At 47.1% G+C, this 27,833-nt stretch overlaps 1 protein-coding gene across 4 annotated transcripts; it reads right to left on the bottom strand.

Annotated features, from left to right (window-relative positions):
* Positions 1 to 303: 303 nt before the first annotated feature.
* Positions 304 to 27,606, bottom strand: LOC308671620 (uncharacterized protein C2orf42 homolog). 4 transcript variants are annotated; one of them, XM_081333957.1, is made up of 9 exons: positions 27,483 to 27,603; positions 15,671 to 16,505; positions 15,307 to 15,417; positions 8,583 to 8,684; positions 7,374 to 7,478; positions 5,288 to 5,395; positions 1,421 to 1,521; positions 988 to 1,150; positions 304 to 908 (listed from the first exon to the last, which is right to left on the bottom strand). In XM_081333957.1, the coding sequence occupies exons 2-9, from the start codon at positions 16,491 to 16,493 to the stop codon at positions 700 to 702; spliced, it is 1,722 nt and encodes a 573-aa protein (XP_081190083.1). In that variant the 5' UTR covers positions 16,494 to 16,505; positions 27,483 to 27,603; the 3' UTR covers positions 304 to 699. The 4 variants fall into 4 exon arrangements, 3 of the variants coding, with proteins under 3 accessions (XP_081190083.1, XP_081190084.1, XP_081190085.1); XM_081333958.1 differs by lacking the exon at positions 27,483 to 27,603 and adding an exon at positions 18,448 to 18,517; XR_014027255.1 differs by having other exon boundaries at positions 850 to 908; positions 5,288 to 5,490; positions 27,483 to 27,606.
* Positions 27,607 to 27,833: the final 227 nt, after the last annotated feature.

Below are 27,833 nucleotides of genomic sequence, written 5' to 3'. Positions count from 1 at the left end.
GAGATTTCTGAGGCTAGACGGTCACTTGTCTGAGACGATACAGGTTCTTCTGCTTAAGCAGGGGCTGGACTAGAAGATCTCCAAGATCCCATTCTATTCTATTCTGTTCTGTTCTATTCTATTTTGTTCTATTCTTCAATTATACTAGGTGCTGACTTCTGACCCACAGTCACACCACTGGTAGAAAGTAAACGTAGCTATAGCATCACCTGTTGAACTTCTAGCAGCTGCCAACAGAGTGCAGGCTGTTCCCCTCCCCTTGTCTTTTGAAAGAGCCCATTCAGGGACTGAATTGTAAGGGAATGGATTCACTTTCTTTTATATGCATGACTAATCTCACAACATCGTCATGGCCTTAATTTATTTTAAAAATATACTGTAAAATATGCCAGTAAAGAGATCGTAGCATCCAGCCACCCAGCCCTTTGAACTGCTGGAACAACAGCCATCTCGGGGAGACAGGAAGGACAGACGTTAGCTGGGTCCCTCTGGGTGTGCTGGAGCCGCCAGCCGGCCTGGGGATTCAGGGAGGACTGATTCCACTGCCTGAGGAGGCTGGGAGGTGGCTGTCTGCAAGAAAGGCCCAAGTGAGAAGCTCCTTGAGAACAGGGCTGGGCAGCAAGGCCGCATGAGATTCTGGCCAGTGGCTGGCTAGGACGGGGGCCTGTGCAGCTGTGCACACAAAGAGAGGCGAGGCGCTCAGGGGAAGGTGAGGGTGGTGAGCGGCATGATCTCCAGGGCCTGATCCAGGGGAGGACGCTGCTCCTGGTAGTCGGCAGGGTGACCGTTCCTGTAGTGGCCGTACTCAAATTTGATCCTCAGTTCACCAATTTTGGACTGGGGGAGGATGTCCGGGATCCACTCAATGATGAAAGGCGTCGGTTCCTTTTGATCCGGGGATGTGTTACCTGAGAGGAGGAGAATGAGAGAAGCCACTTCCCAGATCACCACAAGCCAGCTCTTCTGGCCCCCGCTGTGCAAACTCACCAACTTTCAAGAAGGTTTTCAGTTCCAGGGGGCGAAGAACAGGCTGCTTCTCCAGGCGTCCGTAGGTCTCAGCGATGCTCTCCACCTCCACTTTGGGGCACCTGAAGGGCTCGTAGGTCCCATCCCGGTTCTGGATGAAGCTGCGGGTTATTTCCAGAGGCATCTGGAATGAGAGGGGATGAGCAGAAGAGCAGAGATCCCCAGAAAACCCAGAAGGAAACATTCGTTCTGGAACAGGAACAGAGGAAATCTAGAAAGTTGAAAGCAGGTCCCAGCAAAGAAAATGAGGCTTTTTAAATTTCCTGGTCTAGAGCAACTAGAGGTGGTTGGAGAGACCCACTTCCGTTGTTCCTCTCTAAACTAACATGCCGGATTCCTCCTCCTCTGCTCAGAAACGGAGAGCTTGTAAGCCAGAAGGAGAAACGGGCCTTACCTCAACAGTGTCAAAGATCTGCTTCACCTGCAAGATGTTGGTGATGTGCCAGGTATATTTAGAAAAGGTACCCAGCGGTAAGGCATCTTTGCGGACGAAAGCTGGAAACAAAAAAAATTATTGGTGATGTATAATCACATATATATTTCTGGGCATTTTATGCTAGTAAGATTAAAAACTTAGTATTAACAATAATACATCATAAATAAAAGCAGGGCAAAGGCATACAAAACATCCCAAATAAAAACATCTGTCTAGTCATTATAAACTTGCATCCAAATCAGACAGGACCTACCAAAGGCCAGTGTAAGCAAAGTGGATTCCTCTTTTGTCAAAACAGAAGTATGTGTGGAGGGAAGGTGTTGCAACAGGTAGCCCACCTCCTAAATTTGCAAAGGGATGCCTCTGGACCACGCTGCATGGGGGGGAGAGTCCAGCATCCATAATAAGGATAGGATAGGATAGGATAGGATAGAATAGGAGCTGGAAGGGACCTTGGAGGTCTTCTAGTCCAGCCCTCTGCTCGGGCAGGAGAACCTGTACCATTTCAGATTAGTGACTGTCAAACTGCCAGCCTGTGGGCCAGCTGCGTCATGGCGAAATCGCACCCACCCCATTGCCGGCAATGGAAAAAAGTTGCGATATGTCGCGACACATCATGTGACATTGCCAGTTTGACCCCCCCTGGTCTAGTCTCTTTTTAAAAACCCACGATTTCTGGTGGCAAGCTGTTCCACTGGTTAATTGTCCTGTCAGGAAGTTTCTCCTTAATTCCAGGTTGCTTCTCTCCTTGATCAGTTTCCAACCGTTCTTTCTGGTCCTGCCCTCTGGCGCTTTGGAGAATAATTTGACCCCCTCTTCTTTGTGGCAGCCCCTCAAATACTAGAACACTGCTACCATGTCACCCCTATTTCTTCTTTTCTTTAGACTACTAGCCAAACCCAAGTCCTGCAGCGGTTCTTCATGTGTTTTAAGTCTCCAGGCCTTTGATCAACTTAGTTGCTCTTCTCTGAACTTTTTCCAAACTCTCAACGTCTTTTTTGTAATATGGTGACCAAAACTGGCTGCAGTCTTCCAGGTGTGGTCTCACTAGGGTTTTATAAAGTGGTACTAATATTTTGTGTGTTCTTGATTCTATGCCTCTGTTTATACAACCCAGGATTGTATTAGCTTTTTTGGCTGCTGCTGCACACGGCTGGTTCATGGTCAAGTGATCGTCCACTAGGACTCCAAGGTCCCTCTCACAGTTGCTGTTTTTGAGGCAGGTCTCACCCAATCTGTACTTGTACCTTTGATTTTTCCTGCCTAAATGTAAAACCTTGCTTTTCTCCATATTCCAGTTTGTCAAGATCTTTTTGGATCCTGAGCTTGTCTTCTGGGGTGTTGGCTATTCCTGCCAGTTTGGTGTCATCTGCAAATTTGGTGAGTTCCCTTCTATTCCCTCATCTAAGTCATTTATGAAGATATTGAAGAGAAACGGGCCTAAGACGGAGCCTTGTGGTACCCCACTGCTTACTTCTCTCCATGTGGATGTAGTGCAATTGAGGACTACTCGCTTGAGTACAGTTTGTCAGCGAGCTACAAATCCATATGGTGGTGATGTTGTCTATTCCGCCTTTTTCTAGCTTACCAAGCAGTAGATTGTGGTCTACTTTGTCGAATCCCTTACTGAAATCTAAGTATACTATGTCCACAGCATTTCACTGGTCTACTAATTTAGTCACTTTATCAAAGAATGAAATAAGATTGGTTTGGCATGATCTGTTTTTAACCACCCATGCTGACTACTAATTATAACTTCGTTTGCTTCTAGTTGTTTGCAGACCTGTTTTTTGATTATCTTTTCCAGGATCGTCCCAAGTATTGATGTTAGACTGATTGGTCTGTAGTTTCCTGGGTCTGTTTTTTCCCCTTTCTTGAAGATGGGGACCACATCAGCCCCTTTCCAGTCCTCAGGTATTTCCCCGGTGTTCCAGGATTTTTGAAAGATATGATGTTCTGTGATAACATCTGGCAGCTCCTTCAGTACTCTGGGATGTCATCTGTCAGGGTCCCGGTGATTTATATTCATCAAGGTCGGATAGGTGTTTTCTTACCATTTTCTTGCTTATTTTAATTTTTGTTTCTAGTTTGTCTTTTGCAGTAGTGTTTTTGGTATGTTGTGTTATAATTTCTTTTTGTGTGAAGACTGATGCAAAGTGAGTTAAGCAGCTCTGCTTTCTCCCTACTGCGTTACTTCCTTGCCATCTTCTCTCTTTAGTGGACCTACAGTTTCCTTGACTTTTTCTTGTTATTAATGTTTAAACTTTTTTATTATCCTTTATTTCTGTTGCAAGTCTTTATTCATTCTGAGCCTTTGCTTTCCTGACTTCGTCTTTGCATGTTCTGGCTGTCTGCTGATAATCGGCCTTAGTTATGTGCCCCTCTTTCCATTTATTGTACTTGTCCTTTCTGTCTTTCAGTTTGTCAGAGAGATCTTTGTGCAGCCATGCTGGTTTCTTCTTGAATTTCTTGTTTCTCTTTTTCAGTGGTATTGTGCTGGTTTGGGCTTTTATGATAGCATTTTCCAGAGTTTCCCACGCTTCTTGGGTTGTTTTCCCCTTTAGGATTTTCGTCCATGAAATGTTTCTTAGGTTCTCTCTGAGTTTGCTAAGTCAGCTCTTTTGAAGTTTAAGGCATTGGTTGAATTATGTTCGATTGCTTGTGTTTGCATTATTTTGAATTCCAGTATGACGTATGACATCCCTTTCTATCCTGTTCATATTGGCCAGTCGGGATCCTAAGGAGGGAAGGAAATGTGCCCTAAGAGATCCTGAAGCTTGAGTCCAAGCATTTTACAGGCTGAAACCAGGATGGGAGTAGAACTCAACAACCTAGAGATTTACAGAGTGGCTGGAGTATCGGTGACCCGTCTCTCCTGCTAAGCTCCCGGTTGCTAGATTTCACATCAACTGCAACTTGTGGCCTGTCTACAAGGGCGAAGTGCATGACAACTGCCTAGCTGGGCTGGGGCTGGGGCTGAAGCTGGGCTGAGGTCCTGCTGGCTGTGGCTGCCTCTGCTGCTCCAGGAAGCCCAGGAGAATGCCAGTCAGAAGCAGCAGCAGCAACTGCCAAGGCCAGGTCTGCTTGCACCTGGCTGGTTCGTACAACAGGAAGTGGGGGAGGCCTTGGAAGAGAGCCCCCACACATTGCCATCTGCAGCCAAGGCCTGGGCCCTTTCAGCAACCACTGTCCCCCCCCCACACACACACACCAGGGGCTTTCTCCCTGCCAGTCAGGCACCCATCTGTCTCTGCAGAAACAGCCAGAGCAGCCTCTTCCATCAGCCCCAAACAGCAGCCAGCAAACACACCAAACCTGGTCTTAAAAGCAGCCATTGGGGAACACAGGTTCAAACGAGCACTATCACCTGTGTCACATCAAGTGCCGAGCACTTTTGGGGGACAGGGCTGCCCAGAAAAGGCAGCTTTATTGAGGATGCTCATCAGCCGCAAGCCCAGTGTCCGCTCTCTGTCAGTCAAGCAAGGAAGGCGGCTTCGTCTCCCAGCAATTTCAACCCCCCTCCCCCACCAAAAAAAATTCGTGGACTGAGCCAACACCCGGGAACAGTCAGCCATTGCAGCTCTGCATGGGCAGGTGGCTCCTTGCCCAGCGGTGGGACTCAGCAAGGAGCAAGGAAGCAAAGGTGGAGAGTAAAATGGCTCCACCTCCTCTGCACAAATGACACCAGCCGTAAAGCAGAGCTGCAACCATGGACAGAGGCCTCAGGCTGGCTGGGTTTGTGCCCAGGCCCAGGAGAGGCTGTTGTGGGCGCAGGGCCAGGGAAGGAGGGGGCAGCGAGGGGAAAGACGCTCTGAAGACCAGCACCTGTCGTGGAGTTGGGAAGCCGCATCTTGGCGCTCCCAAGGCAGATCCGCTGCTGGAGAGCCTCGAAGAAGGCCTGCGGGACGTGGAAGACGAGGGGATCCGGCTTGCCTGGGGAGACACGCAAAGGCAGGAGGAGCAGGCGGTGATTAAGGGCCTCTCAGAAACTGGGGCTGGAAAGTCTCGGGATTCAGACAGAACATAAACTGAAACAGCAACAACAAAGAGCGGAGACGTCCAGGATGACTAAAAGCACCCCACTGACAAACAGCGTAAACAGCCTACAGACAGGAGAGGAAGGAAAATGGTCTTGAGGGACGGTCAGAGAAGAGAGGCCTGAGCCCCAGTTTGAGAAAGTCACGTGAGAAAATGTCTCAGGCAAACACCACCACCACCCCGTTCTCACAGGGATAAAGGGAGGGAGGGAGAGCGCATTCAGACTTGCAAGTTTCTTCACTGCAGCTTTACCCACATGGCAGACGTTTCCCAGTCTGGAGGGGCCAACAGAACTTCCCAGAACGTTTGGGACCCCCCAAACCTCTGCCAGGCTGGTCACTATAGGCCCAAAGCACCAGTGGCCCACCAGCCTGGGAAAGGCTGTGCAAGACCCTTCCCCGCTGAGAAGAGGGCTGAGACGCCCCTGGCCACAAGCCCCCCCCCCCCAGTCTTTCTGGGCCTGGGAAACAAGGGACAGCTGCCGTGAGCTTCCCACCCTCTCTGCCAGGGAAAAGGCCTGAAGGGGAAAGGAGGGAGCAACTGGCAAAATAGCAGAGCCGAAACACTGGGCTCTTCCCTGCCTTCCCTTTAAAGATTTGTGCTGCAGGGCAGGACTGCAGTTAGTGAGCAGGTAAAGGGGTGCAAATGGGGGGGGCTCACAGCCCTGAGCTAGGGGGCACCTCGAAGTGCTCTTCAGTCACCAGAAACTGCCTCTGAATCCTAGACTTTTCCTACGATTTCCTACCCACACTCTCCCACTAAGTTATAGATAGGAAATTTAATTAACATTGAAAAGTTTATATAGCCACCCATCTTGAATCAAACTGAGACACTGACACCCAAAAGTAAAACAGCATCTCTCTAGAGTCAAATCGTTAAACCCCAAAGGCCTGGCACCACAGCTAAAGCTTCCCATGTGCCCCCCCGGGGGCCGAGCACTTTTTGGCAGGCTCAAAGGGCGGGCCGGGCCAAACCTCTGGAGGAAGGGCTTCCACAGGTGTAAGGTATGTGGGAAAGACCACGCAGGGGCGGGGGGGTGGGCTGGGAAAGACAGGCTGCCTAGGAAACAGCCAAACAGGAGAGCTTGTGAGGAGCAGAGCAAGAGACCAACAGACTTGCAAGATTCTGCTGAAGTCACATTACAATAAAATAGAATTAGCTTATCTGGTCGGGAGTTCCTGCCTGGTCCATCTGGAAAGGCTGACATGAACCTTGTAAGGCTGCTAGTACAAATTCCCACCGTCTCTTTTGCAACTTTTTTTACAGTAAGGGAGGTTTCTTCCTTTCTCTGCTCGTTACGCAGACCCGGGCTCTGACCTCTCTTCTCTGACCATTGCCCGGGCAGCCTGTCTCCAGCTCGCCTCCCAAGGTTTTCCCACCCCAGGGCAGGGGCTGCCACGGAAGACGCACCCTTCTGAGCACCCGTGAGATGGCAACATTTTTAAGGGAAGGAAGTAGGAGTGGGCCCACCCTGTCTGATGTGTCCTTAGGGAGAGGTCATCCTGCAAAGATGCCACCTGGTCTGTGCCATATAGGAAAGTTATACAGGTAAGAAGCGGCATCTCAAATTGCACCCGGAAGTGCAGCTACCCCAACAGGGATGTAAGGTGAGCTAGGCTAGAGACACCTGTCCATCGCTGCCCCTGCTGCTTTCTGGGCCAGTTACGACGTCCAGGGGGCCTTTGGGAGCAGCAATCCAAATGGGGCCCTCCCCAGAGGCAGCTGGCAGCCAAGACGGTGCCCGGCTGCTGTGAGCAACCTCTGGTTGCCCCAGGAGAAGGGCTTGGTTTTCCTCCATTCTGACCGTCCTCCTCTGCTAAGCTACCTTCCAGGGGGCAAGGGGAGGCCGGTGTGGCTGGCAGGAAGGACTCACCGTCAAACTGGTAGTGCATGGCTTGGTGGATCCGCTCCGTGGCGCTGGCCAGCCACTCCAGGAAGGACAAGGCCACCTGCGACTCCTCCAGCACCTGACCGCCAGCTAAGCGAAAGGGAGGCAAGTTGCAGCCTCGCTCGGAGTGCTTGTGGCCCCCTCCCCATTCCGGCCCCCAGACTGCATCCTGTTGCAAAGAAACAGGCGCTTGCAAGGGAGGGCAGAAAGCCCCCCCTCCAGCTACATTTTGTGTCTGAAAGGGTCTTCCAGGCTGCATTTTATGGATTGATTGACTAGATTTTTATCCCTGCTCTTTATTTTTGGTCAGCTGAAGGCAGAATAGGTTCATAATGCTCCTGCCTCATACTTTCCTCACAACCACCACCCTGTGAGATGGGCTGAGTTGAGAGACGTGCGCTGGTGCAAAGCCACTCAGATGAATTTTGTGCCTAATGCAGGACTCAAACTTGGGTTTCTTGGTTTCTAACCCAGCGCTTTCACAACTACACCTAGGTGGCATTCCAAAGTCTTCTGACTACCAAGAGGCAATACGGGATCAGATGCGTCCTTACTGGGACCTGCCAGACTGACTTGGCCAGATCTTGTTCTAGGGCAGGGGTAGGCAACCTTGGCTCTTTTATGACTTGTGGACTTCAACTCCCAGAATTCCTGAGCCAGCATGGCTCAGCTTGGAAACCTCTCCCTTTCCCCTCAGCATGGCTGGCTCAGGAATTCTGGGAGTTAAAGTCCACGAGTCATAAAAGAGCCAAGGTTGCCTACCCCTGTTCTAGGGGGTCAAACCTTCTACCAGGAATTGGATTGTTGCATTTTCAGATAACTAAAACCTACATGAAAAAGACTGGGAGTTTGACCAAGCCGCTAGTCTCTACTGTTCCGTTCTGGGGCCTCAAAGGCTGGTGGGAGGTAGACTCCCTCACGTTCCACATACCACCAACCCACAGAAATCTATTTCACTAGGAACACCATGCAGACAGGCCCTGAAAGCAGGCTTAGCTCTGGCTGTTCTGTTCCTTGCCAGGGACATTTTAAAGCTAAATAAACCTGCTGGCTCATGTTTAAGTTCACAACTGACGGTCTCCCTAATCTCAGCCCAAGTGACGGGCCTTCCAAATAGCCTTGCCTAGGCTTGGGGGGGGGGTTGTTGGGGGAGGGGGCTCTGCAGCCTTGTAGTCTGGAAGGGAATGAACTCACTTTGCCTTTTCAGCGATGCAACGGATGCCTTCTTCAGTCCATTTTTCTGCAAGGAGCTGTTTGCCAGATCTTGAGACAAGAGGGGGCTGCCGGCCTGCATGCCTAAAAGGCCAAATTGAATGCCTTCAGAATGGACAACCTTTCTGACTGTGGAACAATCATGACACAAAGGATGTTCCTAGAGAGCACCTTCTCCAGAAATGGCAAAGGGAGAGAATTGTACTCTGCATTTATGAGAATGAAGGTGATCCCTTTTTAAAACTCAGACGTGATTGCAAGAAACTCATGGGCTTTGATGTCACCTGGCAAAAGTGCCTTCATTCAAGAGAACAAAAAAACAAAGCAAGAATGACAACAAGGGGTTCTAAGCAAGATGAACAACTGGAACACGTGTTTAAGTTTAAGCTTTTCTAATTCAGACTTGTTCATAGATCAAGTCTCTTCCAGAATAACAGAATTGGAAGGAACCTTGGAGGTCTTTTAGTCCAACCCCCTACTCAAGCAGGAAACCCAGAACATTTCAGACAAATAGTTATACAATCTCTTCTTAAAAGCCTCCAATGATGGAGCACCCACAATTTCTGGAGGGGAGCCATTCCACTGGCTAATTGTTCTGTCAGAAATTTCTCCTTAGTTCTAAGTTGCTTCTCTCCTTGACTAGTTTCCATCCATTGTTTCTTGTCTTGCCTTCTGGTCCTTTGGAAAATAAGTTGACCCCCTTTTCTTTGTGGCAGGCACTGAAATATTGGAACATGCCTATCATGTCTCCCCTAGTCCTTTTCACTAGACTAGACATACTCAATTCCTGCAAGCATTCTACAGATGTTTTAGCCTCCAGCCCCCTAATCATCTTTCTTGCTCTTCTCTGCACTGGTTCCAAAGTCTCAACATCTTTTTTATACAGGTAGTCCTCGAGTTACGAGTGTAATGGAGCCTGCCCATTCCACTCGTAAATCGTAGAGTGAATCTCGTTTGAGGTACGAGATCACTCTGTTGCTCGTTAAAATGCATGCAGCTCGTTAAGCGAACATGAGCTATCTCAGGGTGGGGAAGGCCATGGGGGGGGGGGCTAGTGATGGAACAGGCCTCCAAGGCGTCCCTGACCCACTAAGATACCTCATGCTCATTTATTTATTTTATTTTTATTTTAATCTCATTTATATCCCGCCCTTCTCCGAAGACTCAGGGCGGCTTACAATTTAAAGCACAAATCAATGTGCTTAGCAATAGCCTTCATTCTATGTATATGCCTGCTTATTAGGGCTTTCGGGGGGGGCCCCCAAGCGGCATTATTACAAAGTCAGCTTATAGCTCCCAACAATCTGGGTCCTCATGCTTCCCCCTCCCTTCCTGCTGCGCCGGACACACCTGGAAAAGATCCATCTCCCCTCTGGCGCAGTTCCTGCTGCCGCCCGGATCTGAGGCCTTGGAATGCTTCCACGCATCCCGAATCTAAGGTCAGGGAAGACTTTTGTGCACCCCATGCAGCTCTATCCAGGCTGCGGAGGCCTTTTCCAGGCCACTGCCGCCCAGATGTGAGGCCGGGGAACACTACCATGATCCCCCTGCGGCCCAATCGGGCCTGGAAAAGGCCTCTGGAGCCCTGACCCAGCCTGCAGAAACACACAGAAGCGTCCCCCGGCTTCGGTTCTGTTCTCTGTTGCAGAGAACAGAGGCCTAAAGTACCATGAGATCACGCAAGATCGGTAGCGTGAGATCTCGCCCCACTGATCTCACGTGACCTTGCATTACTTTAGGTGTGCTGCCACCACGTGGCTGTTTTGGGGAAATTACAGCATGCTAATTTGGTCAGCCAACTCCTACCCTATGACATATTTCCTCTCCCTCTTGACTCCGTGCCTTTACCCCTCCCCCTTTCTGGGACGGACTTCCTCCTTCTTCTCCCTGGGGACTCTCCTCCTCCATAACCGGCAGATACACGTGCAGACACTGTGAGTCGTTACTGTCTTTTGACCTTGGAAATATTGTGCGTTTCTCATCTACCTCACTTTGACTGCTGTACTCTTCTCTGCATGCAAATAAAGGTATTTCTGGATGATAAAAGATACTTTCATGAGTTCTGCTATCTGGCAAAGACTGTTATCAATGATAGAATCCGCTTATACGGGCCAGCACAGTGGTCTTAGCAAGGGAAAAAATCATTAAACGACAGTCCGATCCAGTATAGTCAAAAGACAGTTTGAATTCCTTGCCTGCCTGCAATAAAAAAGGAGATGATTTAATTCGCCATTCTCCAGCTGATTCTGCAAGAGGCAGAGTCGTGCTTCTAGGATTTGTGCTTGTGTGAACTATTGTCTCTTCCTGTTTTCCTGAGGAGACCAGCCAAAAGACCTGTTAAAATCTTACTGCCTCTTTTGCCACTGAATTTCTAGCCAGAGTCTTAAGGTAATTTGGAGAGACTTTGAAATGCAAATGGGTTTCTGCTCAGATCTACTTTGAATGTTTACAAATGTTCCTTATTGCAAAGAGAGACTGTTTATTTGCAATCTCTAAGCCTTTGTGAAATCAAATGCAGGACCAAAATTTCCCTGTCTTCTCCAAAGGGAAACTGTCTTTCCCCCAAATTTGACTGGGAAGATCAGAGATATCATCCTCTGTTGCAAACCCAATTTGTGTTTAAAGCTGAATTTTACTCAAAAAGGAGAAAGGTTTGTTAGTTTGCAAATCCTTCCTCTCTGGCTCAGCCATAAAGTAGGCAATAAAAGAGCAATAAAACCATAAATTGTCATGGAAACCAGGCATTTGGTGGAAGGAAGCCACTGCTAGTCTCTTCCCCTCCCTTCGGAATTAATGAATGGTATGCGGAGGCACAGACAGCCCTAATTCCAAGCGGCAGCAACCCCTGGTGGCCAAACTAAAACACTTATACTATCTGCAAAGCTGAAAACTGTTGTACATCAAACCTTGTTTAAACCCTATCTAAGCTACAGTTCGTCTGCTTAAAGAGACAGTACCTTTTTTTTTGGCAAAACTTGAAAAATGTCTAGAAAAGACTCAGAATGCTCTTTTAGCGTTGAATCAAAGCAGATGCCTCAGGCTTCTGGCCACACAGATATACAGGGAGCCGAGTGTGCTGAGTGTGCGTACAATAAGACCAACCCAGAAACTCAGGGAAAACTATGAGGCAACTAAAGGTGAATTTTCCAGTAATCTGTCAGACCTATGGGACAGAACTGCACACTGCATGTCAAATTTGATGAGCCTTAATGATAATCCTGCTGAATTAAGAGGCTCTATAAATCGCCTATCTGCAGCTTATGAATGTTACCAGCGGCTGTCTGCAAAATACACAGGTTTTTTGAATGACTCTAATGTAGATGATTCCTCAGCAGAGCTAACCACGATTGATGAACTAAACCAGCAAAGAGATTCCCTAGTGCAAGATGCAAAGAATAAGGCAGAAATCCGTATTGCTGAACTGCAGACCAGATCTCATAGATCCACATTAACTAAAGTCACAGTACGCTCTGCTAGATCCTCTCGTTCCAGAGCTTCAACATTGAGTGACAAGCTAGTAGAGGCCTGGGCACTTGTAGAGGCAAAGAAAGTGCATGTTTCCTTTGCCAGAAAGGAAGCTGAAATAGAAGCTCAGAGCAATCAGAGCAAAGCCCGCCAAGCAGAGGAGAAAGCCCGCCAAGCAGAGTCACAATCTAAATTAAAGATTCTGTGAGTGGAAAGGGAAGAAGCAGCTGCCCGAGCAAAGCTGAAGGTCTATGAACAGGCAATGCAGGAAAGCACCGATGTAGATTGTTCCATCCCAATAGAAGTGGAAGATCCGATGGAACGCACCAGTCAATATGTGCTAAAGCATAATGTTTGCAATGATGCAGAGCCGTCTTCTGTACTTCCCACGAACAACGCTGTCCTGACTCACCACACAGAGACCCCAGAACTGCAAAAGCCTGCACCTCTTCAACACCACAACACAGGTGCACCAACACTTCAAACTGCATCACCTACTGCCAATGACAACAACAATTCCAGCAATAAACAACGGTTGAATCGACAGCCAGCACAAGCCTTAGGGACTACACCACAGCCGAACGTTCTTGCAACATCATTCTATCCTGATATGCCTCACCCTTATTCACCAGAGAACTTTCACACCCAAGGGGTCCCACAAGTTTCTTTGGCATCAAGGAGTGAGAGATCACCGCAGCTGAATGCTCTTGCAACATCCTTCTATCCTGGCATACCTCAAAACTGGATGCAATATTTTAAGTGTGGTCTTATAAAGCAGTACTAACACTTAACATGATATTGATTCTATTCCTGTCTTAATGCAGCCAAGGATTGCATTGGCTTTTTTGGTGGCTGCTGCCTCGTATTTAAATGATTGATCACTAGGATTCTAAGATCCCTCTCACAGTTGCTGCTATTGAGCCAGGTCCTACCTATTCTATACCTCTACATTTGGTTTTCCCTGCCTAAGCGTAAAACCTTACTTTTCTCACACTTTAATTTTATTTTGTCAGATAGGGCCTAGTGTTCAAGTCTGTCAAGATCCATCTGGATCTTGACCCTGTCTTCTGGGGTGTTGGCTATTCTTACCAGTTTAGTGTTGTCTGTAAATTTAATGAGTTCCCCTTCTATTCACACATATAAATTGTTTATGAAGACTACTTGGCCTAAGGCAGAACCCTGGGGTATCCCACTGCTTAGTTCCCTCCATGTAGATGCAGTTCCATTAAGGATTACTCACTGAGTATGGTTTGTATGCCAGTTACAATCTGGTGGTGGATTCTACAGCTACTGTATGTTTTATAATCTAGGTATGACTTATAAGGAGGCAAAATTATCGCTGGAACTAAAGCTATCAGGCAACAGTTGTATGTAGGATGTTGGAGCAGAGGTATATCAATCTAAAAAAATCTGGAGTTTGATAGCCCTTTCTCCAACTAATTAACTTTATTGTAAGTAGATAAAAATCTATACATGAATCATGAATATTCATGAATGCATCTGATGAACTGAGCTGCAACTCACCACAGATTAATCTCTTTCAATAAAATTGGTTGGGGAGGGGGACAGGGGCTCCCAGACTCCTCCATTAGGAAAGAAATGCTATCCTGGGGCTATTCAGGACAGATCTGGAGCTCTGACCTAACAGGGATTTTCCTTCTTTCTTTTCAGGACTCACTGATTATGTCTGTATGAGATTTCTTCTCTCTCTTCCACTTCTTTGGCCAAACTAAACATCCAACTATAGTTAGGAGGTAAGGCAGACCTCACTTACTGACTGCTTGTTCAGGCTAATGACCCTCTTTTACCCGTCTACTATAGAGAGCGTCCTCTCGTATGGTATTGTGGTTTGGTATGCTGGTCTGATAGCCGTGGACAGGAAAGTATTACAGAGGGTAGTGAGCACAGCACAAGACATTGTGGGCTGTCCCCTGACACCACTGGATGACATCGCCAGGGCTCGTTGCCTTGGAAGAGTGAGGAAGATTCTCAGGGATGACTCACACCCTGGACGGTATCTCTTTACTCTCCTACCATCCTTTGAGGAGATATAGGAATATAGCCAGCTGTACCAACAGGCTGAAAAGTAGCTTTTATCCGTGGGCTGTTAGGCTTTTAAATGGGATATAATCTCTGTGAACTTATGCAGAATTGACTTGGGAGGCCGGTGTGTGGTGTAGTTGGTTCACATGGTGTGGCAGGATGGAGGGTTTGTTGTCACTGTGTGTCGGGGGGAGAGAGCACGGGGGGGGGGGAGGCTCAGCTAATCTCAATGTACACATGTTGTACTTTGATAATAAAGGTTTATTAAGTTACAACAGTCCTGAAAAAATAACTGCACCCAACTCCTGGATTCACAGCCTTCCTCCGCCACTTGGTCGCCCTTACAGTCCGTGTGCATTCCCCCTGCCCTCCTCCTGGGTGTTACGGGGCACACGAGGAGGAAAGCAGACTGAGAGCCAGCCCCCCCCCCCATGCTTCTTTTGATCACCCGTTGACAGTTTTAATAGCAAGAGTTCTTGTAGTTAGAGCTCAGGACTATATTTTTGTGTTAGCAATCTCCATAACTTTGATGCTATTCTGTCATGCTGTACCTTAAATAACTACTGGTAGTCCTCAACTTACAACTGTTCGTTTAGTGACCATTCAAAGTTACAACGGTAATGAAAAATGTGTCACAACCATTTTTCACACTTAGAACTGTTGCAGCATCCCCAGGGCCACATGATCAAAATTCAGACGCCTGGCAACTGACTCCTATTTGTGACTGTCACAGGGTCACGTGATCCCCTTTTGCAACCTCCTGACAAGCAAAGTCCATGGGGAAAGCTGGACTTATTTAACAACCTTCTTACGAACTTAACAACTGCAGTAATTCACTTAAGAACTATGGCAAGAAAGGGGCTAAACCTCCTTAACAATCGTCTTGCTTAGCAAAAGAAATTTTGGGTGGTAAGTTGAGGACTGCCTGTATTTCTTGAATAATTGCAATTTCATATTTCATAGTACTTTGTGAGTGAAATAAGGACCGAGGACAAATAAAAAAGGAGCTCTCATCCACATTTTCTAGCATGGAGTTTCTAGACTGCATCACAGGTCTTAACAATGTTAAGGTGGGTCGATTCCCAGAATTCCCCAGTAGAACTCCACGCGTCTTCATGGGTTCAGAAACTCCTGTTCTAGCTTGTCAACATGGAACCCAGGTCCGCCCAGACAATGAGCCAACATTGAAGCTTCTTACCCGGCCCTTCGTCCTTCTTCTTGCGCTTCGCTTTGGAGGCCACAGAGTCTCCCGAGGTCAGAGGCGATTCTGGCTGGCGAGCAAGCGGAGCGCTTGCCGGGGATTGCAAGCCTGCAATTGGGAAAGAAAGAAAAAGGGCCGCTTAGGAGCCTCCCCGTCTCTTGGAAGAGCCTGGCGACCAGCCACGGCACCGTAGCCAGGGACCGGCCTGAGTGACGGCTTTTGGTCCCGCCACCCACCGACGGCCAGGCCTGCCCGGGCCATTCTGCTGCCCATTCGTCAGTGCTGAAGCTCAGGAGGCCAAGAGGGGGCAGGTCTCCTCCCCCACCCCCCAATGGCTGCTCCGTCCTCTGTGCATACCCACCGCCAGGCTCATCGCTGAGGAAATCCGCAAACTCCTGGGCTAAAGCCTCGTCGCTGGCAAAGGCACAGATGCAGGCAAAGAAATGGATGCATTTCTGGCTGCCCTCTTCCGTGGCAGGGCCAGCCTTGCTGGCCTTCAAGGACTGGCAGGGGCAGAAAAAGCGGGGCCCCGCTAGGTGCTTGTGGCCAGACCTGGGAGCAAAAGTGATGTGGAGATAGCCCAAGCTGTGCTTTGGGCCGGCCTTGCACTTGACCACCAGCACGTTCTTAGTGATTCTTTGTACCAGGGGCCCCGAGGGCTGGGTGGCCAGCTCCCAGAGGGTCTGCTTGGTCTGGGGCGAGGCCTGCATCGAGTTCAAGACGGAGCTTTTCAGGGTCAAGGGGGTGGCCTCTGCCTGGCAGCTCACAGCAAGCTTCAGGTGCTGGCACTGGTTTTCCACCACCCCTTGGGTTGCTGCCTTCAGACAGGCCGGGAGGTAGCAGCGCCCAGAGCTGAGCTGGGTGAGGATGGCCCCGTCCACGGTCTGGATGGTGGTCTCCGAGACGCCCAGCTCCACAAAGCACCGATATTCGGGGCCCCTGTCCCTCTGCCGCACCGAGTAGATCTGGAGGTCTGAGCCGGTAATGATCTTGATGGCATCAATGCTGGCCGGCTTCCGTGAGCCGTAGCGGAAGACGGTGCCACAGGTCTTGTTTTTGCAGCTCAGCCCGCGAGTGCCGTTGTAGGTGCCACACCGGGGGCATTTCCTGATGCCTCTCAAGGTCGCTTTCCCCAGGTCTGATAAGAAAGCCGGGACTTTAGTCCTCAGGGAGCTGGATTCCATGCTTCAGAGAACCTGGGCGAAAGAGGAGTGGGAAAGTTTGATTTGCTAGAAAAGCCCTGGCCAGGTCCTGGGGCACTTCTGGGATGGGTTTAAGCTGTTTCCCTGGGAATATTTACCATCCCTGATTCTTGTCTGAGAAAAGCACCAGAAACAGACTGGAGAAATTAGTGGGCCAGCGAAATGCTGTGGTCATAGATTTCAGTAAAGGATTTGATAAAGTAGACCACAATCTGTTTCTTGGCAAGGTAGAAAAATGTGGGATAAACAACACTACCACCAGATGGGCTTGCAACTGGCTGACAAATCATACTCAACAGGGAGTCCTTAATGGAACTACATCCACATGGACGGAAGTAAGCAGTGAACTACTGCAAGGTTCCGTTTTAGGCCCATAAACGATCAAGACGAGGGACTTGAAAGGGATCAAATTTGTAGACGACACTAAGCTGGTAGAGACAGCCAACATTCCAGAAGCCAAGTTCAAGATCCAAAAAGATCTTGACAAACTTGAACATTGGGCCTTATCTAACAAATTCAACATAAATAAAAGTAAAGTTTTACACTTAGGCAAAAAAAATCAACTGCATAGGTGCAGACTAGGGGAAACTTGGCTTAAAGCAAGTAACTGTGAGGGGGATCTTGGAGTCCGAGTGGACAGTCACTTAAATATGAGCCAGCAGTGTGTGGCAGCAGCCAATAAAAGCCAATGCAATCCTAGGCTGCATTAATAGAGGGACAGAATCAAGATCTTTGTGAAGTTCTACTATTGTTTTACAAAGCTTTAGTAAGGCCACACCTTGAATGCTGCATCTAGTTCTGGTCACTACAATAAAAAAAAGTTGTTGAGGCTCCAGAAAGGGTTCAGAGAAGAGTAACAAGAATGATTAGGGGCCTGGAGGCTAAAACGTATGAAAAACGATTGCAGGAATTGTCTTCTAGTAAATAGGACGCGGTGGCTCAGTGGGTTAGGACACTGAGCTTGTTGATCAGAAGGTCGGCAGTTTGGCAGGTCGAATCCTGAGTGCCGTGTAACAGAGTAAGCGCATTACTCGTCCCAGCTTCTGCCAACCTAGCAGTTCGAAAGCACGTAAAAATGCAAGTAGAAAAATAGGGACCACTACGGTGGGAAGGTAACAGAGCTCCGTGCGCCTTTGGCGTCTAGTCATGCCGGCCACATGACCATGGAGACGTCCTCGTACAAGCGCTGGCTCTTCGGCTTTGAAACGGAGATGAGCCCCTAGAGTCAGAAACGACTAGCACGCGACTTAAAAACTTTCTTGTTCCAGCAGTCCGGCCTGGCATGATAGCGTTAATTGGGGACCCAGTTTGTTTTCACTATTGTTTTTTATTATTTTTATTGTTCATCTGTATACCTTCCTTCCTCTGTACACCGCCCCGAGTCCCTCGGGAGAAGGGCGGTTTATAAAAACTAATAAATAAATAAATAAATAAAATGTGCGGGGGAACCTTTACCTTTACAAAGGACTAGGGCAGACAAGATAGACATGTTCCAATATTTGAGGAGCTCCTACAAAGACGATGTGTGTATGTGTGGGGGGCATTTCCAAAGCACCTGAAGGTAGGACAAGAAGCAATGGATGGGAACTAATCAAGGAGAGAAGCAACCTAGAACTAAGGCGAAACTTCCTGACTGTTAGAACAATTAACCAGTGGAACAACTTGCCTCCAGATGTCATGGGTGCTTCCTCACTGGAGGCTTTTAAGAAGGGATTGGATAGCCACTTGTCTGGAATGGTATAGGGTTTTCTGACTGAGCAAGGGGTTGGACTAGAAGACCTCCAAGGTCCCTTCCAACTCTATTATTGTATGATTCTATGAAATTCAGAGAGCAATCCTGGTGCCAAAAGTGGGAGATCTAAGGAGGACTGTAAGGCAATAAACAAAAAGTACAACCAACTGGGGAATTATCCTAAAGCAGACATGTCAAACTCACGACGTCACGTGACATCATGCAACGTCATGCCATTGCCAGCAGTGGGGTGGGCGCGGCTTCCATGTGATGCGTCTGGCCCGTGGGCTGGCAGTTTGATCCCCATCCTAAAGACAGTGACAGAACAGAGGCCTTTCCCACTACTTCAGTTTACCATGGTTTGCATAGGATAATTTCCTAAAGAGTTTACAAGCCATCAGCCAGATCTAATCGCCACACTCAGCACCTGAGATGGCCTCAGACACTTGGCCTTCTTCAATGGAAGAACAGAAAGTTTGCCTGCAAGCCTCTTGCACTCACACCCCCACTTGCTGCCGAGACTGAGTCTTCTGGCACAAACAGCATGGAAGAGAGTTGGTTTACAAAACTAGCCCAAGCACACTCAGCTCAGCCTTCTTCCCTCTACCCTTGTAACCAGAAGAACAAAAAAAAGTTCTTGTTGGGCAGTGCTGACCAACTCCTTAGTGTGCCATCTGCTAAAATGGAGAGAACGACATTTCTGCACAGTTATTCTTCAGAGGAGCTGGCTGAGCTGAGTTGCAGAAAGTGAAACCCAATATCTAAAGCAACAAGAAGCTGAAAACATAGCCCCCCCCCCCGCTTCCCCATCATCTGATGACCCACCATTGCCTGGAGAGTGTGGTTCACCAAGTGGCTCAACACTGAGCGGAGGAGGAGTGTCTGTGAGCAGCCACCCTGAGCCAGTCCCAGACCTGCAAGGGACAGGGTGGAATGTCAGGAATCCTCTTCAGGATTCTGGTGAGAATACAGAGTGCCCGTGTGGGGCTGTCACAATGAAGCCACTGTTGCTCTGAAGCCTCAGGCAGGCCCTCTCGGGTTCTCCAACCAGCAGGATCCACTCCCTGACACGGGAAAGAGGAGAGAAGGAAGCCTCTCCTCCTTAGTTTAGAGCAGCCCTGAAGAGGAGTCAGTGCCAAAAGCTGAGCAGACTTTTGTAAAGGGAGGATCAAAACCTCAGCTAGTTTTGGTGCAAGATTAGGGCTATCTAGTGCGGTGTGAGTGTGTGTTTTTGTGGCTGATTTCCACGTTGAAGGAAGCTGCAAGTGTGAAACTGGGCCCAGCAATGGCATCAAGCAATTGGAGTGGGCAGGATGAACCCCATCAGCTTTTGTAGGGCGTTTTTAAGTGCAAAATGAGTGTCTGACTCCTTGAGCAAAAGGATTCCTTCTTGCCCACTGAAGCCTTGCAGAGCAGCCAAATCAGCAGAAAGTTTGGGGTTGAAAAGTTGCCAGAGGTGGTCACCGGGGTGTGCGTGTGTCACAATGAAAGCCGTGGCAGTGTGATCCTTTGTACAGGCAACCTACACAGGATGCACATAAAATAGTGATGAGGCTTCAACCACCCTGGACAAGTAAAAGGGCGCTGGGGGTGGAAGGGAGGAGTGAAAGTAGCTGCCTCCTTTTCTTGGCTCGGGCAGCCCCATCGGAAGCCATTCCCGGCCGGCGCTCTCAGGGGCGGAAGGGAGGCATGGGCAGCCCCTTCCCTTCCTCCTTTGGCCCAGCGGTGGCGGCCAGGAAGCGCTTCCGAAGGGGCTGCTGCAGCCATGCCGAGAGGGGCTAGCCTGTGTCCCGATCCCTCCTTCCAAGGCTCTGCAACTGGCGCAGCTGAAGGAGAAGGCGGCCTTCCCTCACGGGGAGAAAATAAGAGGAGGTCGACAGGCCAGTTTCTCATCTACATGTGGCCACTGAATTTTCATTTAAACACATCATTATAAGAATCCCCATTTATCTGCACACAGCATCATACAGGCCAATTGTCAAAGAACAGGAAAAGGAGGAGGAGGAAAACAGATTTTTTTCCAGTGAATATAAATGGACTGAATTCCCCATCAAAAAGGAACAGAATCTTTAAAAAAAAAGCAGAAATTAAATATTGATATAATTTGTCTGCAAGAGACACATATAAAACAAATACTATAAACTTTTGGAATACCCAAAAATTGGGAAACTCTGCTATGCACCAGCACGACAAAAAAGAGGAGCAGCTGTATACGTCAAAGAGACAATAGATTCTAAAATGATTTATTCAGATAAAGAAGGAAGAATGGTGATGGTAGAAATATTTTCACATCAAAAACAGGTACTTTTGGTAGTAATATATGCACCAAACAATAAACAAGAAAATTTTATCAAAATCTTCACAGAAAAATATCAGAACTGGAATATCAAAACATTTGCCTAGTAGGGGATTTTAATGCAATAGTAGACAGGACATTAGGTTATAAAAGTAGCAAAAGAGGAAAACGAGGAAGAAAAATATTACCTAAGACTTTTTTTTAACGATAGAGGAAATTGGTGTACAAGATATTTGGAGAGAAACTAATCCAGAAAAACTACAATATACATTCTACTCGAACAGTCATAAATCTTGGTCCAGAATAGACATGATTTGGATGATGGCTGAATTAAGAACTAATATGCAGGAGATTGAAACAGAATTAGGCACTTGGGCAGACCATAATCCTGTAAAAATGACATGGAAAGGAATACAAAAAAAATTAAGATGGACCTTGAACCAATCCATATTAAAAGAGAAATAATTTATAGAATTAGCAACAAAAGAAATGGAGCTTTTTAAAAAAAATAATAAAAAAGAAGATACAAGATTACAAAATGTATGGGATACAGCAAAGCATATTTTAGAAAAAAAAAGAAAAAACAAAGAAAAAAGACAACAATATACACTGTTAAGGGAAGAATTTTAAAAATTAGAATTAGAACTGCAAATAAATCCACAAAAGAAAATACTGAAGAGACAATGGAAACAATAAAACATAAATTTAATAGAATCAGAAAAATTGGCCCAGCAAATTAAAAGAACAAAACAAAACTTTTTTTGAAAATGCAAATAAACCAGAAAGATGGGTAGCTTACAAACGTAAAAAACAGGAGAAAAAAAATGATAAACAACTTAGTAGATGAAAAAGGCTGTCCACAATTTAAAAATGAAGCAATAAAAAGATAATTAAAGAATATTACGAGAAACTATGATATAGAAGAAATTTCATGGGAGAAAATGATTCAATATATGGAAAAAAATAATTTATCACAAATTCCAGAAAACTTTAAAACCATGTTAAATGAGAAAATAACAATGACGGAACTGACAGAGGCTATAAGAAGATAAAAAGATGATAAAACTCTGGGACCAGATGGGCTCCCGCCAGAGTTGTACAAATGTCTACAAGATATATTAAGTGCACTGTTGAAAGATGCGTGTAATGAACTTTTGTTGGAGGCTAAACTCCCAAACACGTGGACAGAAGCAGATATTACCTGGATACCAAAAGAGGACTCTGATCTGACACAGATAAAAAAATTACAGACTGATTACTAAATGTAGACTACAAAATCTTCAATAATAGTGGAGACTGAAAAGATTTCTAACTGAATTTATACATCCAGATCAAAATGGATTTCTACCAAAGAGACAAATAAAAAATAATTTAAAAGTTATAATGGACATATTGGAATACTATGAAATGCATCCAGGGAAACAATTGGCATTAGTATTTATAGATGCTCAAAAGGCATTTGATAACATTTCCTGGTAATTTATGACTCAACAACTAAAAACAATGGACTTTGGACAAAATTTTATAAATATGATTAAAACAATATATCACAAACAAACAGCAAAAGTGATTGTATACAGAGAATTTTGACATAAGAAAAGGCACAAGACAAGGATGTCCACTATCTCCATTGTTGGAAGTTTTAAATAGAAATATCAGACAAGACCCAGAAATTAAAGGACTAGAAATAAAAGGTGAAACTTATAAATTGCAAGCATTTGCAGATGACTTGGTATTCATCCTAGACCTAGAGGAACCTTTAGAGATGATTCCTAAATTATTGGAAAAGATAGAACAGTTTGGAGAGATAGCAGGACTGAAGATAAACAGAAAAAACCAAAGTGATAGTTAAAAATCTTATAGATAAAACAACAACAAAAAAACAAATGTCAGAAAAAATAGAATTATAAATAGTCAAAAAGGTTAAATACTTGGGAATATGCTTGACAGTAAGATGTTCAATGATAAACGAAGGTAACCATATGAAATTACTGAATCAAATAAAACTTGACTTGGAAAAACTTGCAACTGTTGATGTTAGGAAGAATTGCTACAGCGAAAATGTATACATTACCAAAAATATTGTTTTTATTTCAAATGATACCTATAAAACTGGAGAATATTCTTTTTGAAGACTTAAAATTCTCTAATTTTAAAATTTATTTGGCAAGGAAAGAAAGCTAGAATTAAATTGAAAATGTTACAAGACGCTAAGGAAAATGTTTTGGCCTGAGTGGGTTTTATATTATCAAGCATCAGTACTAACATGAGGACCCAGATTGTTGGGGGCAATAAGCTGACTTTGTAATAATGCTGCTTGGGGTGTGTGAAAGCCCTAATAAGCAGGCATATAGATAGAATGAAGGCTACTGCTAAGTTTGTAAGCCGCCCTGAGTCTTCGGAGAAGGGCGGGATATAAATGGAATTAAAATAAAAATAAAAAAAAATAAAACATGGGTAAAAGAATGGATCACTCTTAGAAATAAAAGTTTGTTGTATTTGGAGGGACATGACTTACAACTCGTTTGGCACGCTTTCTTACGGTATGGGAAAAATAAAATTCATAAATATTTTCAAAACCACTGTATTAGAAATGCATTATTACTAACATGGGAAAAAATAAAATATAAAATATACTTGAAAATTTCAGGATGGCTTTCAACAATGGAAACATTTGTACATCCAAATTTAGTCAGTCTTGAGAAAATATGGACATATAAATATATTCTAAACTCTGAAGGTAATTTACAATCTAAACAAGAGACGGAAAATCAGGGTACTGATCTATCATGGTGGGCATATTTACAAATGCAAGTGAGATATCATAAAGATGTTAAATTGTACAAATTTTATAAAGAGCAGACATTTGATCAGATATATTAACCTCTGATGAGAAACTAATTAAGAAAATGTATAACTTTATTGAATTTGAAAATGGAAAATGAACAAGTAAAAAACAATGATAACATGGGCAAAGAATTTTGAATACAATATAGACTTAGAGAAATGGCAAAACTTGTGGGAAAGAAATTATAAATTGACAATTTCAACCTCTTACAAAAAACATATAAAATGTTTTATAGATGGTACTTGCCACCAGCAAGACTAGCAAAAATGTTTAAAAATATGTCATATAGATGTTAGAAATCTAATCACAAGTCAGGTACCTATTACCAAGTATGATATACATGTGCTAAAGCGAAGAGATATTGGACAAAAATACATACTCGGCTAGCAAAGATGTTGGGGAAACATATAGATTTTAAACTTGATCATTTTCTATTAGGTATAATGTCAGAAAAGCTTGACAAAGTATATACTTGATTTTACACGTGATAACAGCAGCATCATATTCGCACAATATTGGAAAAATGAAGAAATACCACCAGAGGAAGAAATAATTTAAAAAATACTAGACTGTGCAGAAATGGACAGACTTACTCTGAGGTTGAAAGGAAAAGAAGAAACAGAATACTTTCAAACCTGGGACTTATTTTATCAGCTGGAGAAAAGAATAAGGGATTAGGAATTCAATCTGTATTAGTGAATGATAAACTCAAACAACACGTTTGTTGAATAAGTACTTTTGAATTGTATTAAAAAATCAATGTTTTTTTAAAAGAACCCCCATTTATCTGCACACAGCATCATACATGCCAATTGCCAAAGAATAGGAAGAGGAGGAAGGGGGGGGGGCTTCTGAAATGTGCTGGAGGGCAATAAGCTGATTCTGTAAACCACTTAGAGTAAACTCAACTTCATTGAGGGCCGCATCAGCATTGTGGTTGCCCTAAGGGGGCTGGGTGGGTGTGGCCTACTGGGTGGGCATGTCTGGGGTGGGCTTGGCCAGCTCAACATTGTTCGCGTCAGGAGCGCCTGTGTGGGCCTGGACAGGACTGGGGCGGATACAAGGGTCTCCGGCGGAGGAGGGTGGCACTGGGACAAGCGCCGGGGCACGGTCCACTGGAGGACCCTCACTGTTCCTCTTGGGCCGTGCGGGGGCTCCCCGGACGGTGGCACAGGCTGCCCAGAGCTCTGGGTAGTAGAGGTCAAGCGCCCAGCCCTCGAGTTCAGGGACCCTGCAGCCCACCCCAGCCCAGCCCCACTTCCCCAAGAGGGCATCCAGCTGCACTTACCTCCTCAAGGCTACTGCTGCTGTGCTCACCCTCCTTGGCCAGGTTGCTCGTGGTGGGTGCAGGAGGGCAAAGTGCATGGGTCCGAGGAAGGCCCATGCGAGGAGACCCAGCTTTGTAACCAAAACAACCTCAGGAATAGGATGTGAGACCACCAGGGGATGGCGAAAGGGCAGCAGGGCTGCTGGTGGCCAAGTGCTAAGGCAGGACTTCCCTCAGACCCTCCCTCCCTCTCATTCCAATCTCCCTCCCTCCCTTCCCTCCCTCCCTCCTTTTCATTCCCATATCCTTCCTTCCTTCCTGTTTTCCTCCCCTCCTTCGTTCCCTCCTTCCCTCTCTCTGTGCCCAGGAAGGGACCAGGCGGGAGAGAGGTTGGCAGCGCTTCTCCCAAAGAATAACAGAGTTGGAAGAGACCTTTGAGGTCTTCTAGTCCAACCCCCTGCTCGAGCAGGAGACCCATACCACTCCAGACAATGGAATATCCAAACTCTTCTTAAAAGCCTCCAAGCCTTTTCACTGATTAGTTTTTTTTCACAAGTCCTTCGTTCTAGGCTGGTTTTCTTCTTAATTAGTTTCCATCTATTATTGCCTGACGGATGAGCGTGTAGCAGGCACATACACAGACTCTGCTCTTTTCAGCGCGCTTCGGTGTCTGGCCGGCCACCTTGGATCAGCTGTAGCGCACTGTGGAGAGCAGGGCTGAAGCGGGCAAGGCAGCTATGCACACAGACTCCACTGTTTTCAGCGGCGCTTTGGTGCCTGGCCCAGCAAAGTGGAGCGTGGTGAGGCGAAGCCTGGCAAAGCAGACCAGACGAGGAGAAACCCAATAAAGCAGGGCATGGCCGGGATGAGGCCGGGAGGGGCGGGGTGAGGCCGGGAGGGGCGGAATGGGGTGTACCACCAGCTCCCGAGCGCTTGTTGTTTTGTGCATGCACCAGGAGGGCATCCAGCTGGGTTGGGGTGGGCCAGGGCTGGGGCTGGGGTAGCAGGGGCCGGTCCCTTGCCATTTCTGGAACAGCCCCGGGAGCCAAATCTGGGCCCTTCGCGGGCAGGACTCGGTCTGCGGGCCTTGTGTTTGACACGTCTGACTTAGAGAGTGCTGTAAAACAGCATGAAGCGGTATATCAGACTAAGTGCTATCGCTATGCATGGCAAGATAGAAAAACAGGACAGCATCACCAGCAGATAGATGCATAACTGGCTGACTAACTAAACTCAATGTGTTGTCCTCAATGGAACTACATCCACATGGACAGAAGCATGCAATGGGGTACCCCAAGAATCTGTCTTAGACCAGTACTCTTCAACATCTTCATAGTTTAAATGAGGGGGTAGAAAGGGAATTCCCAAAATTTGATACCAAACTGGGGAGAATAGGCAACACTTTAGAAGGCAAGCTCAAGATCCAGAAGGATTTTGACAGTCTTAAGCACTGAGCCTATCCAAAAAGATGCAATTCAGTGGAAACAAGTCAGGTAGGAAAAATCAAATGCACAGATCCAGACTAGGAAGTAACTGGCTCAACAGCAGTAAATAGGGAGGGATCTTGGACAACCACTTAAATATTGAGCCAGCCATGTGCGGCAGCTGCCAAAAAGGCCAAAGCAGTTCTAGGCTGCATTTACAGAGGGACAGAATCAAGATTATATGAGGTGTTAGTACTGTTTTGTATTGCACTAAGACCACACTTGGAATACTATGTCTAGTTCTGGTTACCACAATGCAATACAAAAAAGATGTTGAGGCTCTGGAAAGATTGCAGAGAAGAGCAACAAAGATGATTAGGGGATGGGAAGCTAAAACGAATGATGAACAACACAGAAATTAGGTATTTTTAATCTAGCAAAGAGAAGGACTGAGGGGATATGATAGCAATTTTCCAATACTTGAGCAGGGTTGGACTAGAAGACCTCCAAGTTTCCCTCCATCTTTGTTACTATATGAGACTTCTAAAATATTGAATACAGTACTTTAAGTAGAAAATACAGCAGACTTATTTTAACAAGCATCTGGTGTCACTTAATGAGAACCCGTTTCATCTGACAGAAGAAAATATTGGCCCTTCACTTTCCAGGAGAAATGACATTGAGAGAAACTTCCCTCGTGCAGAAGCTGCGGGCCCCCCATCACTGGGGAAGAAAAAGAGCAGACAGCGTGGCTCCTGGCCTCCTGCCTTGGGCTACTAGAAGCCCCCGAGGTCCCTTCCAGCCCTGTGATCTTTATGCTCCGGGTCATTCTGCTTGGGAGGGATCCGTTCCCGACGAAAACTGCAGCGTCTGAAGGGCGATCTCTCCAGGGGGAGATGCCTAGCTCGTCTCGGCCCGAGTGCCAGCCGCAGCACTTTCCAGCCGAGCGGACTTCAACTCCCACAACCCCACAGCCGGGGCGGCCACCGACGAGGATTCTGGGAGTTGGAGTTTCCCGGCCTGGAAGCGGCCACGGCTGGCAAATGCGGACCTAGGCGACGGGAAGGCGGGTCCGTGCCAAGCCCTTCGGGAAGCCCCGTAGCACCAAACCGGGACGCCTCGAGCTCCGCGCTTCGTATCCGGGCCGGCGCGCGTTCCTGGCTGGCCGTGACCCGAGTTCAGCCATTCTCCTGCTAGGTTATTATAAAATGGGTGGACTTCAGCTCCCAGAATGCCCTCGTGAGCATCGTCCCTGCCGAGAGTCCTGGGAGATGGAGTCCAGACACCCGGAAGCCGTTGCGACGTCACCCGCTACCGCCGCTCTCCCTGGCAACCCGGGACCGCCAGAAGACCGCGCGTCGTCATTTCCTGCCCCCGTCCCGGGTCCCTCCGCGTCACCTTTACCTGGCGGCTCCCCGCCCAGCGTCCCAGGCCGGCGGCCGGCGAGGAAAGGTGGCGAGCGGCCTCCGCGATGGCTTCTTACAAACGGCTCGCGAAATCCTTCTGTAACGAAGCCTCTCATTGGCCGGGCCGGGGCGCGCGAAGCACCACGGGAGACCGAGTCCGGCTCTCGCTCCTCCGGGAGAGGCACGTGGCGCTTCGCAGCCCCCCCACGCCCAGCAGCCTCGCATCTCGGGAGGGCCGCTTCTGCCCTCGGAGCAGCATCCTGGGGGAAGGCCGCTCCAGTCTCCGGGGGAAGCCAATGGAAACCCCCGACGGCCTCGCGGCGAACACTCCGCTGCCGTTCTGCCGCCA

This window comes from Vipera berus (assembly GCF_964194415.1).
Source record: "Vipera berus genome assembly, chromosome: 8".
Lineage (NCBI taxonomy): Eukaryota > Metazoa > Chordata > Lepidosauria > Squamata > Viperidae > Vipera > Vipera berus.
The sequence above is the reverse complement of the archived record's forward strand: the minus strand, read 5'-3'. Positions and strand labels throughout refer to the sequence as shown.